A 15,055-nucleotide genomic window follows, 5' to 3' on the forward strand; every position below is an offset into this window, starting at 1 on the left:
ACTGGCTAGTAAGGGTGGCTCTGGGAAGAAGTTTGACGCGAGGTGGAAGATCTGGAGGGAGAGACCCTGATGACCTATTGACCTTGACTTAATGATTTAATGATAACTACCTACTCAATGACTAACGGCCCTCATTTAACCGACTACTGATGCATGTCCATCTCATAGCCCCATCTATTTTACTTTACTTTCTGTTTATTTTCTACTATTGTATTCTATATTATTTTATTGTATGTCATCTTATTGCAATTGTACCCCATCTTAATCACACTCTAATACTGTGATAATCAATACTTTTCTACTATCAGAGTTGATTACCGTTGTAATCCCTATTGGAGACATGATGACATTCTTTGTTTGTTCTTTTGGACGTTTATTGTGATTATCTCCATAACTTGTATCCTTTGTCCAGTTTTACTCTTTGTGTATTTTTGGAAAACTTCAATAAAAATCAATATAAAAAAAAAAATTGCATTGATACATGCCACCTGGGGCAGTAACTGGGTCCCCATACACTTTTTATGGCAATAACTTGCATATAAGCCTTTGAAATTAGCACTTTTGATTTTTCACATTCGAGTCCCATAGACTTTAACGTTGTTCGAGCATATTTTTTGCCTGTTCGCATGTTCTGCTGTGAACCGAACGGGGGAGTGTTCAGCTCATCACTACTAAATACCTTTGAGTGTCTACTTTACAAAAAGGGGTCATTTAGAGGTATTTGTACTGTCCTGGCACAATAGGGCCTGAAGAAATTATATCAGGTACATCAGGATTTTTCAAATATATTTACACCATAGTTTGTAGATTCTAAAATTTTCACACAGACTAAATAATATACACTGATTTGGGTTATTTTTACCAAAGAAATGTAGCAGACTACATTTTGGCCTACATTTCTGAAAAAAAAACTATTTGTAGGCATAATTTTATAACAGAAACTAAAAAAACATGTTTTATTTTCAACATTTTTGATATTTTTTTGTTTGTATAGCAAAAAATGAAAACCCAGTGGTGGTTAAATACCACCAAAAGAAAGCACTATTTGTGTGAAAAAAAAGATATAAATTTAATTTGCGTACAATGTTGCATCACCAAGCAATTAGCAGTTAATGTGCACAGTTATGAATAACAAAAATGAGTCCATACAGAAGGCTTTTGCTCAGCCGAAACAACTCAGTTCTGATAGGTGAATTCTCCAAGTGCTCTTACACAGTAAACAGTCACCATTCACAGATATTGTTTAAAAGTCCCTAGCATGGCCCCTTATAAGAGGCTTCCCAGCCCTTTTAAAACAAGTCAGGTATCCTGGCAAGTGGACTTGTGCCAGGGTGTCTTCAGTAAAAACAAAAATTACAAACAATTTTTTGTGTCTAAAATATACACACGACAAAGAAAAGGCATTATGGAACCAAGCACTCTGTGCTGATGAAACAAAACTCATACTTCTTGGCTACAATCTCCAGAGGCGTGTTTGGAAAATGAGAAGCATTTGAAAAAAAGAACACAGTGCCAATTGTTAAGTGTAATGGTGGAACTCTCATGATGTGAGGTTGTGCTGCAGCCAATGATACAGGAAATATTCTGCAGGCAGAAGAGAGACTCTTAAACTTTTATCCACAGAAGCTAAACATGCTTATGAGCCCTGAAGACCATTGAACCCCAAAACTAAAAATATTGCTAAATGTAACTATAAACTTAGCGTATATGCACATTGATGTTGATTAATAGCAAACAAATAACATTAAAAACACAAATTAATGCATATAAAATTATACTAAAAGCCAATGTGAAATGCACATTCAGTTTTCAACACCATAAATTGCACTTGGATAGTAGTGGAGAAAAAACAAACAAAAATTGAAATCTATGTCACCAAAAAGTTCACAGTGGACATGTTATCAGATATATTTTTTTTCCCATGTTAAGTACATGCATGGTAAGTAATGTGTCAGTTTAACACTTCTAGGTATTTATTACATCTCACAGAGAAGTACTCCCCTGACCTTGCCTTAATCTGCTTTTCTCTCCAGAGGGACAGTGCCATCTTTGTTCAGCCATCATTCAGGGTCACTAACTACTTACCAGCTCAGAGATGACCCAATCATGTAAATCCTGTTGCCTGTGCAGTTATGTACTATGTTTACAAATGTCTGTCATAGATCAGGCACCTGCTTCAGCCTCTCACCTTGCGACTTTGCTTGTGGCATTGTTGCATGCTGATCACTGGGGGAGAGAAGAATGAGGAAAAGCTTCCTCCTGTCTGCAGAAGACTGATTACCTCATCTTAGCTTAGGCAAAGTCACATGGAGCACAAAGATGGCTTTTTAATGATAAAAAGTGGAGCTTTACAAAAAATGATACGTTTGCTGTGTATTGTGACATGGCAGCAATTTATTAATGCGGTATTGTAAAGTTAGTGAAAGGTCCACTTTAAAGCAGAGCTCCACCCAATAGGGGAAGCTCCACTTGTTTGCACCCTCCACTGCCAAATGTGGCACTTATAAGGGGGGAACAGGTACCTGGTTTTGACAGGTACCTATTCCCACTTCCAGGTAAGATCATTGCGGCGATCTTCTAATATGTCCGGTCCCTCCTCCTTCCCCCCTGCTGCCTTCTTAGGTCCCAGAAGATGGAGGGATCATTCAGAAAGTGCAGTGCAATTCACGCATAAACAGTAGAGAACCAGCTGTGAAGCCTTCAGTTTTCCTTACTGGAGATGCCAGCGCCTGCACCCAAAGCCGATTGAATAATTGGCTCGGGTGCTGACATCGCTGGATTCCTAGATAGGCAATTATCTTTATATTAAAAGTCAGCAGCTACAGTATTTGTAGCCGCTGACTTTTAATTTTTGGGGAGACTTGAGCTCCTATTTAAGGAGTACCTAAAGATTATAAAGAGAGTTGTTGTTTCCTATCCACACTGACATTTTTTTCTGTGCATCTCCTTCACTGCACTGTCATCAGTTAACTCCTTGCGTCAGTCTTGCCACACATTCTCTTTAAATTATAGCCCGTTGTATACTTTACCTCCATATTAGGCTATTCATTCTATCTACACTCAATCTTAGCCCCTCTTCTGCTTCATCATCTTTAAAATTTTCTCCATTTCATCTATTTATATTTTTCCCACTTTGTCCACTCCATTTTCCATGTACTCTGTCTTTTCTTACTTTCACCCCACTGTGTCTACTCCAAATTTTGTCCTCTCTGATATCAATCGACATACACATACATCTTTTGCCCCCACTATGTGCTCTGGTTTCCATCCTCTGTGTTTACTGTGTCATTTATCCAGTAAACTCTGTGCCACCTCCCACCTTAGTTTGTCTACCCCACCTTCTCATGACTTTCTCCCTTTAATGCCTGTTGCATTCACACCACAGCTGCTCACCTTATCCATACTTGTCTTCCTAAATTTTAATAACAGCTTCTGTCCATATAATTTTCTATCTGCCACCTCCTGATTCCTAATATAACACACAGAATCATCTTCTCATCTTTGAACATTCATATTTTTGAAAGTCATACATTCTAAATAACATGAGCCTGACAGCTCAAAACAATAGTAATGTGCATTAATTATACAATCTTAGTAAAAAACAAAAAACAAAAAAACTAAGTAAATAATTACAGACTACACAACAGAACTTTGCAAATCTAGAATACAAAAGTATACAAGAAAGGTACAATTGGATTCCATTTCGTAAGTTTCATCAAACTTTAATGCTCTAGACAGTCTGTTTTCTTCTGTGACTGGCACTTCATTTTATAAGCAGGTTTCCTTACACTATCTATTATTTAGATACACTGAAAAGCTTGTAAAGGTCTGAAAAAAAGATGTAGAACTGGCAGTCAGAATAATAAGATCTACCACATCTGTTAGATGGACTTTGTTCACTTCAGTTAAAAGAAAAAAATCTGTCTATAAAATCTGTATGTCTGAATAGAATTCATGGTTTAACACTTCACCGAAAAGATATGCATAAAAAAGTAGCAAGATTTTAAAAAAATGTATGCATTAGTATTTTTGTTTCTTCAATTCCCTTACTTAATACATTATGTTTGGTCAAGATTTTAAAAAAGGCACATTTTCCTAGGTGGAAATATTTCTTCCCCTCTATAAAAACATTTTTACTTTTTTCAAAGAGGGAAGCATATTTAAAGGCATAGTGTCAAAATGTAATAGAGAAAAGCAATGCAATAGTCGAGAAAATGACAGTATATATTTGTCTTTTCTTAAAATTAGAAAATGTAAAAAAAAAAACTAACAAAAATCCTGAAAAAAACTTTCCAAATCATACAATGCTACAACTTTTGATTTAAAAAAAAAATCTCAGAAAATCTTTATTTTACTTAAATCATGCAGAAAATTATTAATGTACACTGCTGACTGCATTGCTATGTTTGTTTTAATCACTGGATTGTTTATAATAAAAAATAGATCTGGTATTTGTGAATATTAATTTTTATGTTCATATCCGAAAAAATCCAGCTTTAGACCTTAACATACAGGTTAAAGTTGTGATGGTACTTTGTTGTTTTAATAAAAGATGACAAATAGCAAAGCATTTTTTGTATCCTGAGAGTTTAACACTGAAAGCCCTTTTGGCAGATCTTTAAAAGACAAAATGTGAAGAGTTCATTTTTAAAAACCCATTACAATTGGCACAAGTTTTCTGATCATTACATACCTTTCTGGCAGAAAACAATTACAATAAAAACATTTTTATTTGACTGTTCAACCATATTCTCACATGGCAATGACAATATTTAGCTGTTTGTTATATCATACACTGTCATGTAGGATTCTCTCTAATGAAGAAAAAAGTAAACAGTCCTCTTTTCAGGTGAAGTGTATTGCTAGCTATTAGCAGCATTCATTCATAGTAGTAGATACAAATATTCAAATAGGTTGATTTACTAAAGGAATATTGAATTTTCACTTTGCAAGCTAAATATTCAATCAGCTCAGTGAATAAAGTGAAGAAACAAAAAAGTGAATAGAATAGAAGTGAAGAAACTTACACTTCAGTCATCCAGTCATGTGCAAGAAAAATTAGTGACTGGATATTTAAAATATATTTAAAGCCAAATGTCCATGTGTTAAACAGGACATTTATTTAAATTCCTGCTTCAGAGACAAAACAGGAAGTGAGAAGAGAATGTTATCAAATTAAGGAGAATTACCTTCTCAATCAGTCACCATAACAACAATCTCTACTATACCCCCTCACCTCCTTCATTGTTATACCTCCAAAAAAAGCTGAATTTGCCACTTTTACCACTTTAAGTTCCTGTTAAATTAAATCATTTGCAAAATGAGAGGATGAGTCTCCCCAACAGGGATACAGAAAAAGAAAAAAATGCCAACAAGAAACCTTTGGAGAGAAAGCAAATCTTCTTTCCAAGAAACATTAGGCTTAGTTTTGTATCAATTAATAATAAATATGTATTGTATACCTTTTAGGATGCAAGCTCAATGCCAAATATGGATCAAACTAAAATAAAACATATGATACTGCATATGTGTAAGCGACACATCGCAATTAACCTTATTAAAGTATTAAAAGTACCCTCTGGTGTTTTTTCAGGTTTTGTACTACAACCATGTGATGTACTCAACACGTCTACAACTTTGAAGATCCAAAATGTTTTTTCCATTTTGTAATAATAGAGTTGATGGTGCTCTATGGGACTTTAAAAGTTTTGGATTTTTTTAATCCAACTCAGATTTATATTTATTCACAAATTTGTCTCTGACCTGTTTGGAGAGCTCCTTTGTTTTCTTCATGTTGCTTACTTAGTATTGCAGATTCAGGGCCTATCAGAACAGATATGCTGTATTTATATTGACATCATGTGACAGATCATGTGACACTTTAATTGCACACAGGTAGACCTTAGGTAAACATCTCGTTAAGGGACTTCTGAAGTTAATTGGTTTAACCACATCTTTGTTAGGGTTTCATAGCAAAGAGAGTGAAACATTTTTCACACTCACAATTTCTGTGTTTTTTGTCTTAAAGCTGAACTCCCAGCTGGCAATGGTACAGGAACTTATCCCGTTACAGAGCAAAATCAAGTTGAGCTAAGCTCTACTCAGCCATTCCCAGGAAGCTTTGTATTTTCTGAAATACTACAAGGCTTCTTCTGATTGGCTGAAGTGGAGAGGCAGGCAGATGATGCCATACAACACTGGGAGAGCAGGAAATAGCTTGGACCAGCTTGGTCCAAAAAATCTATTTCATGTTAAATCAAACCTGGAGTTAGGCTTTAATTATTGTTCGTGTCACAATAAAAATTATTTGGCACCTTTAAAGTTGTAGGACTGTTTGTCAGAAACCATGAAATCAGACCGAGACAGAAGTACAGTTAAATCACATTTGTTTAATAATAAAAGTAAAAAGAACAAACGTAGTCAAAACATAACCAAAGCTCAGTACACGGAACGAATAGTCAGCCAAGCCAGAAGTCAGGGATCAATGTAGTGGAACAGCAAGCAGGATCTGGAGCCAGAAGGTATGTCAGCAAAGCAAGTCTTTAAACAGGAACACAGGAGAATGTCTCTGTGATGTTGACCAAGGCAAAGGCAGAGATTCTTTGGACTGGATGGCTTAAGTAGGCAAGACTGACGAGCAGGAAATCATCAACAGCTGAGTAACTGTGGAGAGATAGGAGCTGGCAATTAGCCGACAGCAGAGCAGCCAGCTCTGAGAAGGAAGGGCTAAGCCCAGCCCTGACACTGTTGTGTTTATCACACGGTACAACCCTCGCCCCCGCCCCGCCCACCAAATCCATTTTCATTCCAGGCTGTAAGGCAACACACAGGAAAGACATAGAGGAGGTAAATATTTCTTGCGGGGCACAGTGAATAGTCAGTATATAATGCAAATACTAGAAGAACCACCCTACCCCGCCCCTCCCTAGAAAATAAATTCTAAAATATATATTATAACCCCTTTCTTTATTAAAACCCTTCTTAGTACATAGTGGAACTAGATGATTAAGCTCATCACAATGTTTCAGTGTTACCTGCTGATGCACCCAGTGGTAGCCAATCATGTTTTTTTATTATTATTAATTTTTTTAATTAACATATTATATACATACACTCATTGTACGTAAATGGGTGGCTACCCCAAAGCACCCTCCCCATGTTGAGGGCATGTGGCCTGGTACAGTTCAGGAGGGGGGGCACTCTCTCATCCCCCCTCTTTTCCTGCGGCCTGCCAGGTTGCGTGCTCGGATAAGGGTCTGGTATGGATTTTTGGGGGGGACCCCCACACCATTTTTTTTATTTTGGCGCAGGTTTCCCCTTAACATCCATACCAGACCTGAAGGGCCTGGTATGGAATTTGGGGGGACCCCCACACAATTTTGTTTTTTAAATTTTGGTTTGGGGTTCCCCTTAATATTCATACCAGACCCAAAGGGCCTGGTAATGGACTGGGGGGCATCCCATGCCATTTTTTTCAATGACTTTTATCTGTATTGCTGGGACCCGACAATTCATTATAGCCGCGAGTACTTTTAAATGACTTTTTTTCCTTTAGAAATGTCATTTTGTGCAGGGACTGTTCTAAACACGGGAAAAATGTGCCACTTTACAGGCATACTATAGACATCCCCCAGGTACAAAATTTAAAGGAATATTTCACTTTTATTGTTTCACTTTAAGCATTATTAAAATCACTGCTCCTGAAAAAACGGCTGTTTTTAAACTTTTTTTGCATTGATACATGTCCCCTGGGGCAGGACCCAGGTCCCCAAACACTTTTTATGACAATACCATACATATAAGCCTTGAAAATTAGCACTTTTGATTTCTCCCATAGATAATTCATTATAGCCGTGAGTACTTTTAAATTACTTTTTTTCCTTTAGAAATGTCATTTTGTGCAGGGACTGTTCTAAAGATGGGAAAAATGTGCCACTTTACAGGCATACTATAGACACCCCCCAGGCACGAAATTTAAAGGAATATTTCGCTTTTATTGTTTCACTTTAAGCATTACTAAAATCACTGCTCCTGAAAAAAACGGCCGTTTTTAAAACTATGCTTATGTTTAAAGTTATTTAGAAGCTAAATCTGCTATATTTGTGAGAAAATGGTTGTAAAAGTTTTTATGATAATTTTCCTTTTACATGTGATAAAACTAGCATGGGTATCAATCACGACAATGACCACCCATCCTGTGCAGACGGCCTTCACATTATGTCAGGAGAATGGATCAAGGGGCAGAATCTGGGAGATGTTTCATGGTCCAGATGCAGTCGAGAAGACCTTGAAAGATTTCTAAGGTAATTATTTTAAATTGTTGAATTATAGAATTAGATCTCATGTGCTATGTCCGTAGGACCTCCCAATCCATCTTATGTTATTGTAGAAGCAGAGTAATAAGCAATTTAAACATCTGTGTCATAAAAACATTTATAATTTACTATGTCAACTTACTGTTTCCCTTTAATGCATATCAAATGTTACATTATAAATTGTTCAAGTCATCTACCTTACACATCCTACAAATGTTATTACATTGTCTCATGCAATCTAGAGCAGCTGGCAATTTAATGAGTCACTAGAACAATCATTACTTAAATAAACTTTTTGTTAATTCCACTTGTTAGCTACATATTATACTAATGACTGTTTCATGTCCAGAAATAATCCATTGAAATGGTTTATTATTATAAGTCAGAGTATCATTCTAGGCTTCATTTTACCTTAGTGAAATGCAAAATATAAGTCTGACTCACAGGAAGTGGTTTACATATTCCAATAGAGTTTGTATGGAACAAAATGAGCATTATCATGCAAGGTACAGTTTGTGTGTAGTAATTAAATAGCAAATCTAGACAATTAGTAGACCCAGTCACTGAACTGGCAATTTCTCTCCAGAAAACACTGCAAATATAAGGCTGCTGTAAACTATGCATTGCTTGCTCTCTCTTGTCACATCTCTAACAATTCACAGATAGAAGCTGTAAAACCATGTGCAAAAATCTATTCTACTTTTACTTTGCCTTCCTTCGTCACTCCCTGCTCCATTGGCTGAGGTTACCAGTAGAAAGAAAAACATTTTTTTTTCCAGCCAAGGAAGGGGTAGTGAAGGCTCCAGTCAATTAGAAAGGGGGGGTGATGGCATTGTATCCACACAATCAGTGTAAGAATGTCCACAAAAGAAGTTGCCTGCAAAAGTCTGATTTCTAGCCTGAGTTTTAACAGCTGCTTTCTATGGAGTACTAGAAACCCAAGGTATGTCAAAAGGAACAAAAGAAGGATTCCAAAATCCAATATGCAAAATCATTATTAGAATGGAAAGCAAATAAATTGCTTGGTTTACTTCAAGTGCTTTTATAGGTTTCTCATGGATGCAGGTGGGCTCCTGTTGGCTTTTGTGGAAGCCTATTACCTATACCTACTTTCTATGTGTTGGGGGTGACTACTCACAGTAATTTAAAAAGGGTGGAAAGATCTAAGTATTTGATGCTGGCAGAACTTACTGTGTCTCTTCATGCCCAGCTCCTCTCTTTATGAAGTCTCTGTTAACCTCGGTCTATTGTTAAGCATACAACAGTTGTTTGTTGCATAACTCAGGACACAGGACCCTCAAGCCTCTCTCTACACATTTCCAGCCCTGTGTAGAAACCAGAGTCAAAGCAGGGGAGTTTTCTGCTTCTTTGGCAACACCAACACATTTACATGGCACTGCCTTCGCTGATTCCTAAGAGCCAGCCAACAGACTGCCTACAGAAGGTTCTTGGAAGTTGTAGTCTAGTCTGGTGGCTGCTACTGATAATGGAACATTAGAAAACCCAGTTATGACAGGAATTAGAACTTTACAGCTAAACATCATGCAAATATGAAAGACACAAATTAATGCAGTTATGTAATTTTTAATACATAATTAAATGTTAATTAATTATTGCATTTTTAAAATGCAAATAGTGTAAGTTCCTGACTTTGGTGTCAGCATTTTTCAGTGCCTGTTCACACGGTGCAGTGACTGCCATTTTTATGCAATGGAAGAACACCAGTCACTGCTAGGGCACTGAAAATTGTTTTCTATGGGCCCCGTTCTCACCGCAATGCAGCCCTGATGTGTGGTGCAGTGAGCTGCAATAAAATGCAGACATGGTCCATTTTATTGCAATGCACAGGAAGGCACTGCATGTCACTGCACAGCACTGCTACACACCATACTGCTGTGCAGTGACATGAGTGAAGTGTCAATTTGCGTGCTTCAAATAAAATTTTTAAAAAAGGAAACTTTGTGATGGACTGAAAATGCTCATCATACTGCCTTTACCACCAGCTCGCTGCAATCTAAACTGACAGCTGCCCACTAAACTGCTCCAGTTTGGTGTGCAGGCAATTTGAACATGACTTCAGTCAACTGTAATGTAGAACACGGGGATAGCATTACACACTCAGTTGTGCTGCAGTGCAAGGAGCATGCTAGTAAGGAGAGAATGCAGAGTGACAGAGAGATAAGTTCATCAGTCAGCCACTTCTCCTTTTACTATCATGTAAGAGAGTAGGAGTGGGGAGGAGACCTGCAAAAAAGTGGAAGTAAAACTGCAGCAAAGATAGATCAGGTCCCCCCTCCTGCCAGACAGGATTTTGTTATGTGACAGAGATGTGTAATTTTCAGAGTGAAACAGACAGGTATATAAATCATTTAGCAGGTAGAACACATTTTATTTCTCTGTAATAAAGTTCCTGTTTCCTGTCTGCAGTTAAGCAGCAGATAAACCTCATATGGAATGTACGCTGTCTGTTTTATATGGCTATATACAGAATTTCTACTAGGTTTTGGGCCCAGACACCCACCCAGACACCCAGTCATAACCTGCTAAAGCAAAAGCAAGATACAGCAACAGAAAGAAGACCGCAATAGAATAAAAGAAAATGGTCAATAACACAGCTACAACAAAGCTTTCTTTAGCAAATATCACAAACCAGGACTACTTGTCTTGAAAATTCAAGATGAAAATGCTGCTAATAAGAGAAGGTACATGGAAATGTATAAATGAAGTCAGGCCAGAACACCCTGGAGGTGAGTGGATAGAGAAAGACCAAAAAGTGCAGAGCACAATCTCTCTTAGCAATGAGATGATCAAAACATACATATATGTAAGTGTGAAACTGCTAAAGAAATGTGAGAAGGATTTCAAAAGGTGCATGAAAGAGCTAAGCTATACCAAACCAAGTTAATGACATGCCAGGATATGCAGGATTACATAAAGCACACGTTGGAAATGGTTGAATATCTGAGAGGTATAGGATAAGAAATAAAAGATTTTTATGTCTCAGCACTATTACTACGACATGGATAACCAGAAAGCTATAAAGTGCTTGTCACAGCACTTCATGCATGTCCACATGATAAACTGACATTGGAATAAGGGCAAGCTTGTGGATGAATATAAGCGTAAATCAGAAAGCATTAATAGTGATGGTGCTTCTGTCGCAGAGTCTGCTTTAACCCTTTCATGACTAAGCCTATTTTTGACATTTGGTGTTTATAAGTTAAAATCTGTATTTTTTGCTAGAAAATTACTTAGAGCCCCAAACATTTTATATATATATCTATATATATAGATATATATATCTATATATATCTATATATATACATTTTTAGCAGAGGATCTAGAGAATAAAATGATGATTGTTGCAATATTTTATGTCACACGGTATTTATGCAGTGGTGTTTTAAACACAACTTTTTGGGAAAAGGGACAATTTCATGAATTTAAAAAAAAAAACAAGCAGTAAAGTTAGCCCAATTTTTTTGTATAATGTGAAAGATGATGTTACGCCGAGTAAATAGATACCAAACATGTCACGCTTTAGAATTGCACGCACTCGTGGAATGGCGACAAACTACGGTACCTAAAAATCTCCATAGGTGAAGCTTCAAATTTTTTTTACGGTTACCAGGTTAGAGTTACATAGGAGGTCTAGTGCTGGAATTATTGCTCTCGCTCTGACGATCACGGCGATACCTCAAATGTGTGATTTGAACACCGTTTACATATGTGGGCGCGACTTCCGTATGCATTTTCTTTGCTGCCCGATCCCTCCTTTGCACTTCAAAGCATTCAGATCGCCATTTTCGGCGATTCTGAATACTGTATATTTTTTTAAAACCGGCGCCATTGGCAGCTGGGTAAATGGGAAGTAACGTCATGACGTTGCTTCCGTTTTTACACCCAGGATACTGGAACAAAGCCACTTACGGCTTTGTTCCAGACTGTTACTAGCTGCTGGAGGAGGCAGATTGTTGATCGGGCCTCCCGGTGGAACGGGAGGCCCGGTAAGAGCGGCGGGAGGCGGCGGGAAGGGGGAACGTCCCCTCCCACTCCTCCGGTATAACAGCCAAGCAGCTTTTAGACACATCAGCTGTTATCACTGGAAAGCCGATCGCCGGCTCTAAAAAACAGTACCAGGATGATGCCTGCAGCTGCAGGCATAATCCCGGTAAAACCCCCGAAAGCCATGAATGTTTTGCGTGTAAGAAACAAGGTCATTTAAAAAGCAGATTGCAGAATCTGGAAAGCTAAAATGCAAAAATAAACTAAATTACCAAAGACCAAAAGTGTGAAGGAAGAAAATGATTTTGCTTCAGATAATTAATATGTTTTTCAATCCAAAAGTTGCACCTCATCTTTGCAGATATAGTTTATTGATTCAGGAGCTACGAATCACAAATTACAGAAATTTCTTTATTAACCGCTTCATCCCCGGAAGATTTTACCCCCTTCCTGACCAGAGCACTTTTTGCGATTCGGCACTGCGTCGCTTCAACTGACAATTGCGCGGGCGTGCGACATTGTACCCAAACAAAATAGATATCCTTTTTTTCCCACAAATAGAGCTTTCTTGTGGTGGTATTTGATCATCTCTGCTCTGGTTTTTATTTTTGCACTATAAACAAAAAAAGAGCGACAATTTTGAAAAAAACACAATATTTTTTACTTTTTGCTATAATAAATATCCCCATTTTTTTTTAAAGCAAATTTTTTCTCAGTTTAGGCCGATATGTATTCTTCTACATATTTTTGGTAATAAATATAGCAATAAGCGTATATTGATTGGTTTGCGCAAAAGTTATAGCATCTACAAAATAGGGGATAGATTTATAGTCTTTTTATTATTATTTATTTTTTTACTAGTAATGGCGGCGATCTGCGATTTTTATCATGGCTGTGACATTATGGCGGACACATCAGACAATTTTGACACATTTCTGGGACCATTGGCATTAATACAGTGATCAGTGCTAAAAAAAATGCATTGATTGCTGTAAAAATGTCACTGGCAGTGCAGGGGTTAACAGTTAACACTAGGGGCGATCAAGGGGTTAATTGTGTTCCCTAGTGTGTGTTCTAACTGAAGGGGGGAGGGGACTGACTAGGGGAGATGACAGGTCACTGTTCATACTCTATATGAACAGACGATCACTTCTCCCCTCAGAGAACCGGGATCTCTGTGACTACACACAGAGATCCCGGTTCTCGCCATGATCAAGACCGCCGGGCACTCACATCCGCTCTGGGGGCAAGCTGCGGGAGCGCCCGCGTGTACCCTAGTGGCCACCAGAAGGAGCGACGTAACATAAAGGCGATTCGTCTGCCATTCTGCCGCAGTACAACTGCAGCGGCTGGTCGGCAAGCGGTTAAACTTGACCAGCGTAAAACAGAAAAATCACCACAGCTAATGGATAAATAATAGAATCAGTAGGAAAAGGAGACAGTTTTCTTTGCTGTCCTATTTCCCAGAGTGTCACCAGAAAGATACCTGTGAAAAATGTCCTCTATGCCCTTGCTCTTGAAACAAATCTTTTGTCAGTGAAGAAGCTCACAAAACAAGGCACTGTAGTGACCTTCCAAGATCACAAAAGGGGATATCTTACTTGCAAAGGCTAAAACTACGGATGAACTGTTTGAGCTGAACTGCAATGAGGTGGTTAATACTGCCAAGGAGGAAAAACATTCAAATTGCATTCACACGTAGCACAGATGACTTGGGAACAGAAGTCCTGACATAATAAAGAAATTAACTGAGAATGACTGGAATAAAAATCAGTCCATCTGATCAAACAATGACACACACCAGTTATATAAAAAGAAAAATGACAAGAAAAGACTTTCCAAAGCAGAGCAACAGCAAAGCTTAGACACCTCTGGACTTAATTCATTCAGATCTTTGCGGTCCAATGGAAAAATTGACTCCAGGAAAGAGGAGGTATTTTCTCACTTTTACAGATGATTACTCCAGGTATACTACACTATATCTGTTACACAACAAAAGTGAAGTACCTGTCAGAAAAGACGTTTGCATGCACACAGGCACATAAGCCTAAGAACCATTGCCCGTGTCTGTGTAACAGGAAAGCGCGGCCAGGGGGGTACATGACCATGTTCATGTGCGCATACGCATGCATGAGTGCGTACTGGCGCCAGGTGGGTGCCATCTTTTTTTACTTGTGGCGTGGGGGGGTCCCCTCCGGGTCCATACTAGACCGAAGGGCCTGGTATAGACCTGGGGGGAACCCCACACCATTTTTATTAAATTTTGGCATGGGGGGTCCCTTCCGAATTCATACTAGACCTGTAGCTCCTGGTATAGACGGGGGACCCCTTGCAGATTTTTTGTGTTTTTTTGGGCTGGAATTTTTCTTTTTACTTTCAGTGGGGAAGCCGCTGACAGCTGATGACTCATTGGTTGTTAAGGACGCAATGGCTGGCTTCCCGGTCCCCCCCGGTTAGCAACCAGCTATATACAGTACAGTGTGAAAATAATAACCTCAAAACAAATCAAAAATCGCATTACAAAAGCAACAGTTGCGTTTCTGGTGCGGTTCCATTGATATCTATTACCCGCAAATAACGTGAAAAAAGTCCCCGACCATTTCCAAAAATGCACTGGCCACAAAACGCATAGTTGTGAACTAGTACCATAGGAAACCATGTTAAATGGACTGTAGAGTGTTTCTGCAAACTGCAAAAAACACTAAAAAAATGCATAGTTGTGAACCTAGGGTCAG

General features: G+C 38.2%; 1 protein-coding gene across 1 annotated transcript in view; it reads left to right on the forward strand.

Moving 5' to 3' along the window:
- Positions 1-15,055, forward strand: part of ADAMTS19 (ADAM metallopeptidase with thrombospondin type 1 motif 19) — a 520,219-nt gene that overhangs the window by 212,233 nt on the left and 292,931 nt on the right. The window contains exon 9 of the mRNA XM_073625112.1: positions 8,163-8,303. Within this exon, the coding sequence (XP_073481213.1) occupies positions 8,163-8,303 (141 nt within the window). The remainder of the gene's footprint in view (positions 1-8,162; positions 8,304-15,055) is intronic.

The sequence above is a fragment of the Aquarana catesbeiana genome, linkage group LG01 (genome assembly GCF_042186555.1).
Source record: "Aquarana catesbeiana isolate 2022-GZ linkage group LG01, ASM4218655v1, whole genome shotgun sequence".
NCBI classification, from domain to species: domain Eukaryota; kingdom Metazoa; phylum Chordata; class Amphibia; order Anura; family Ranidae; genus Aquarana; species Aquarana catesbeiana.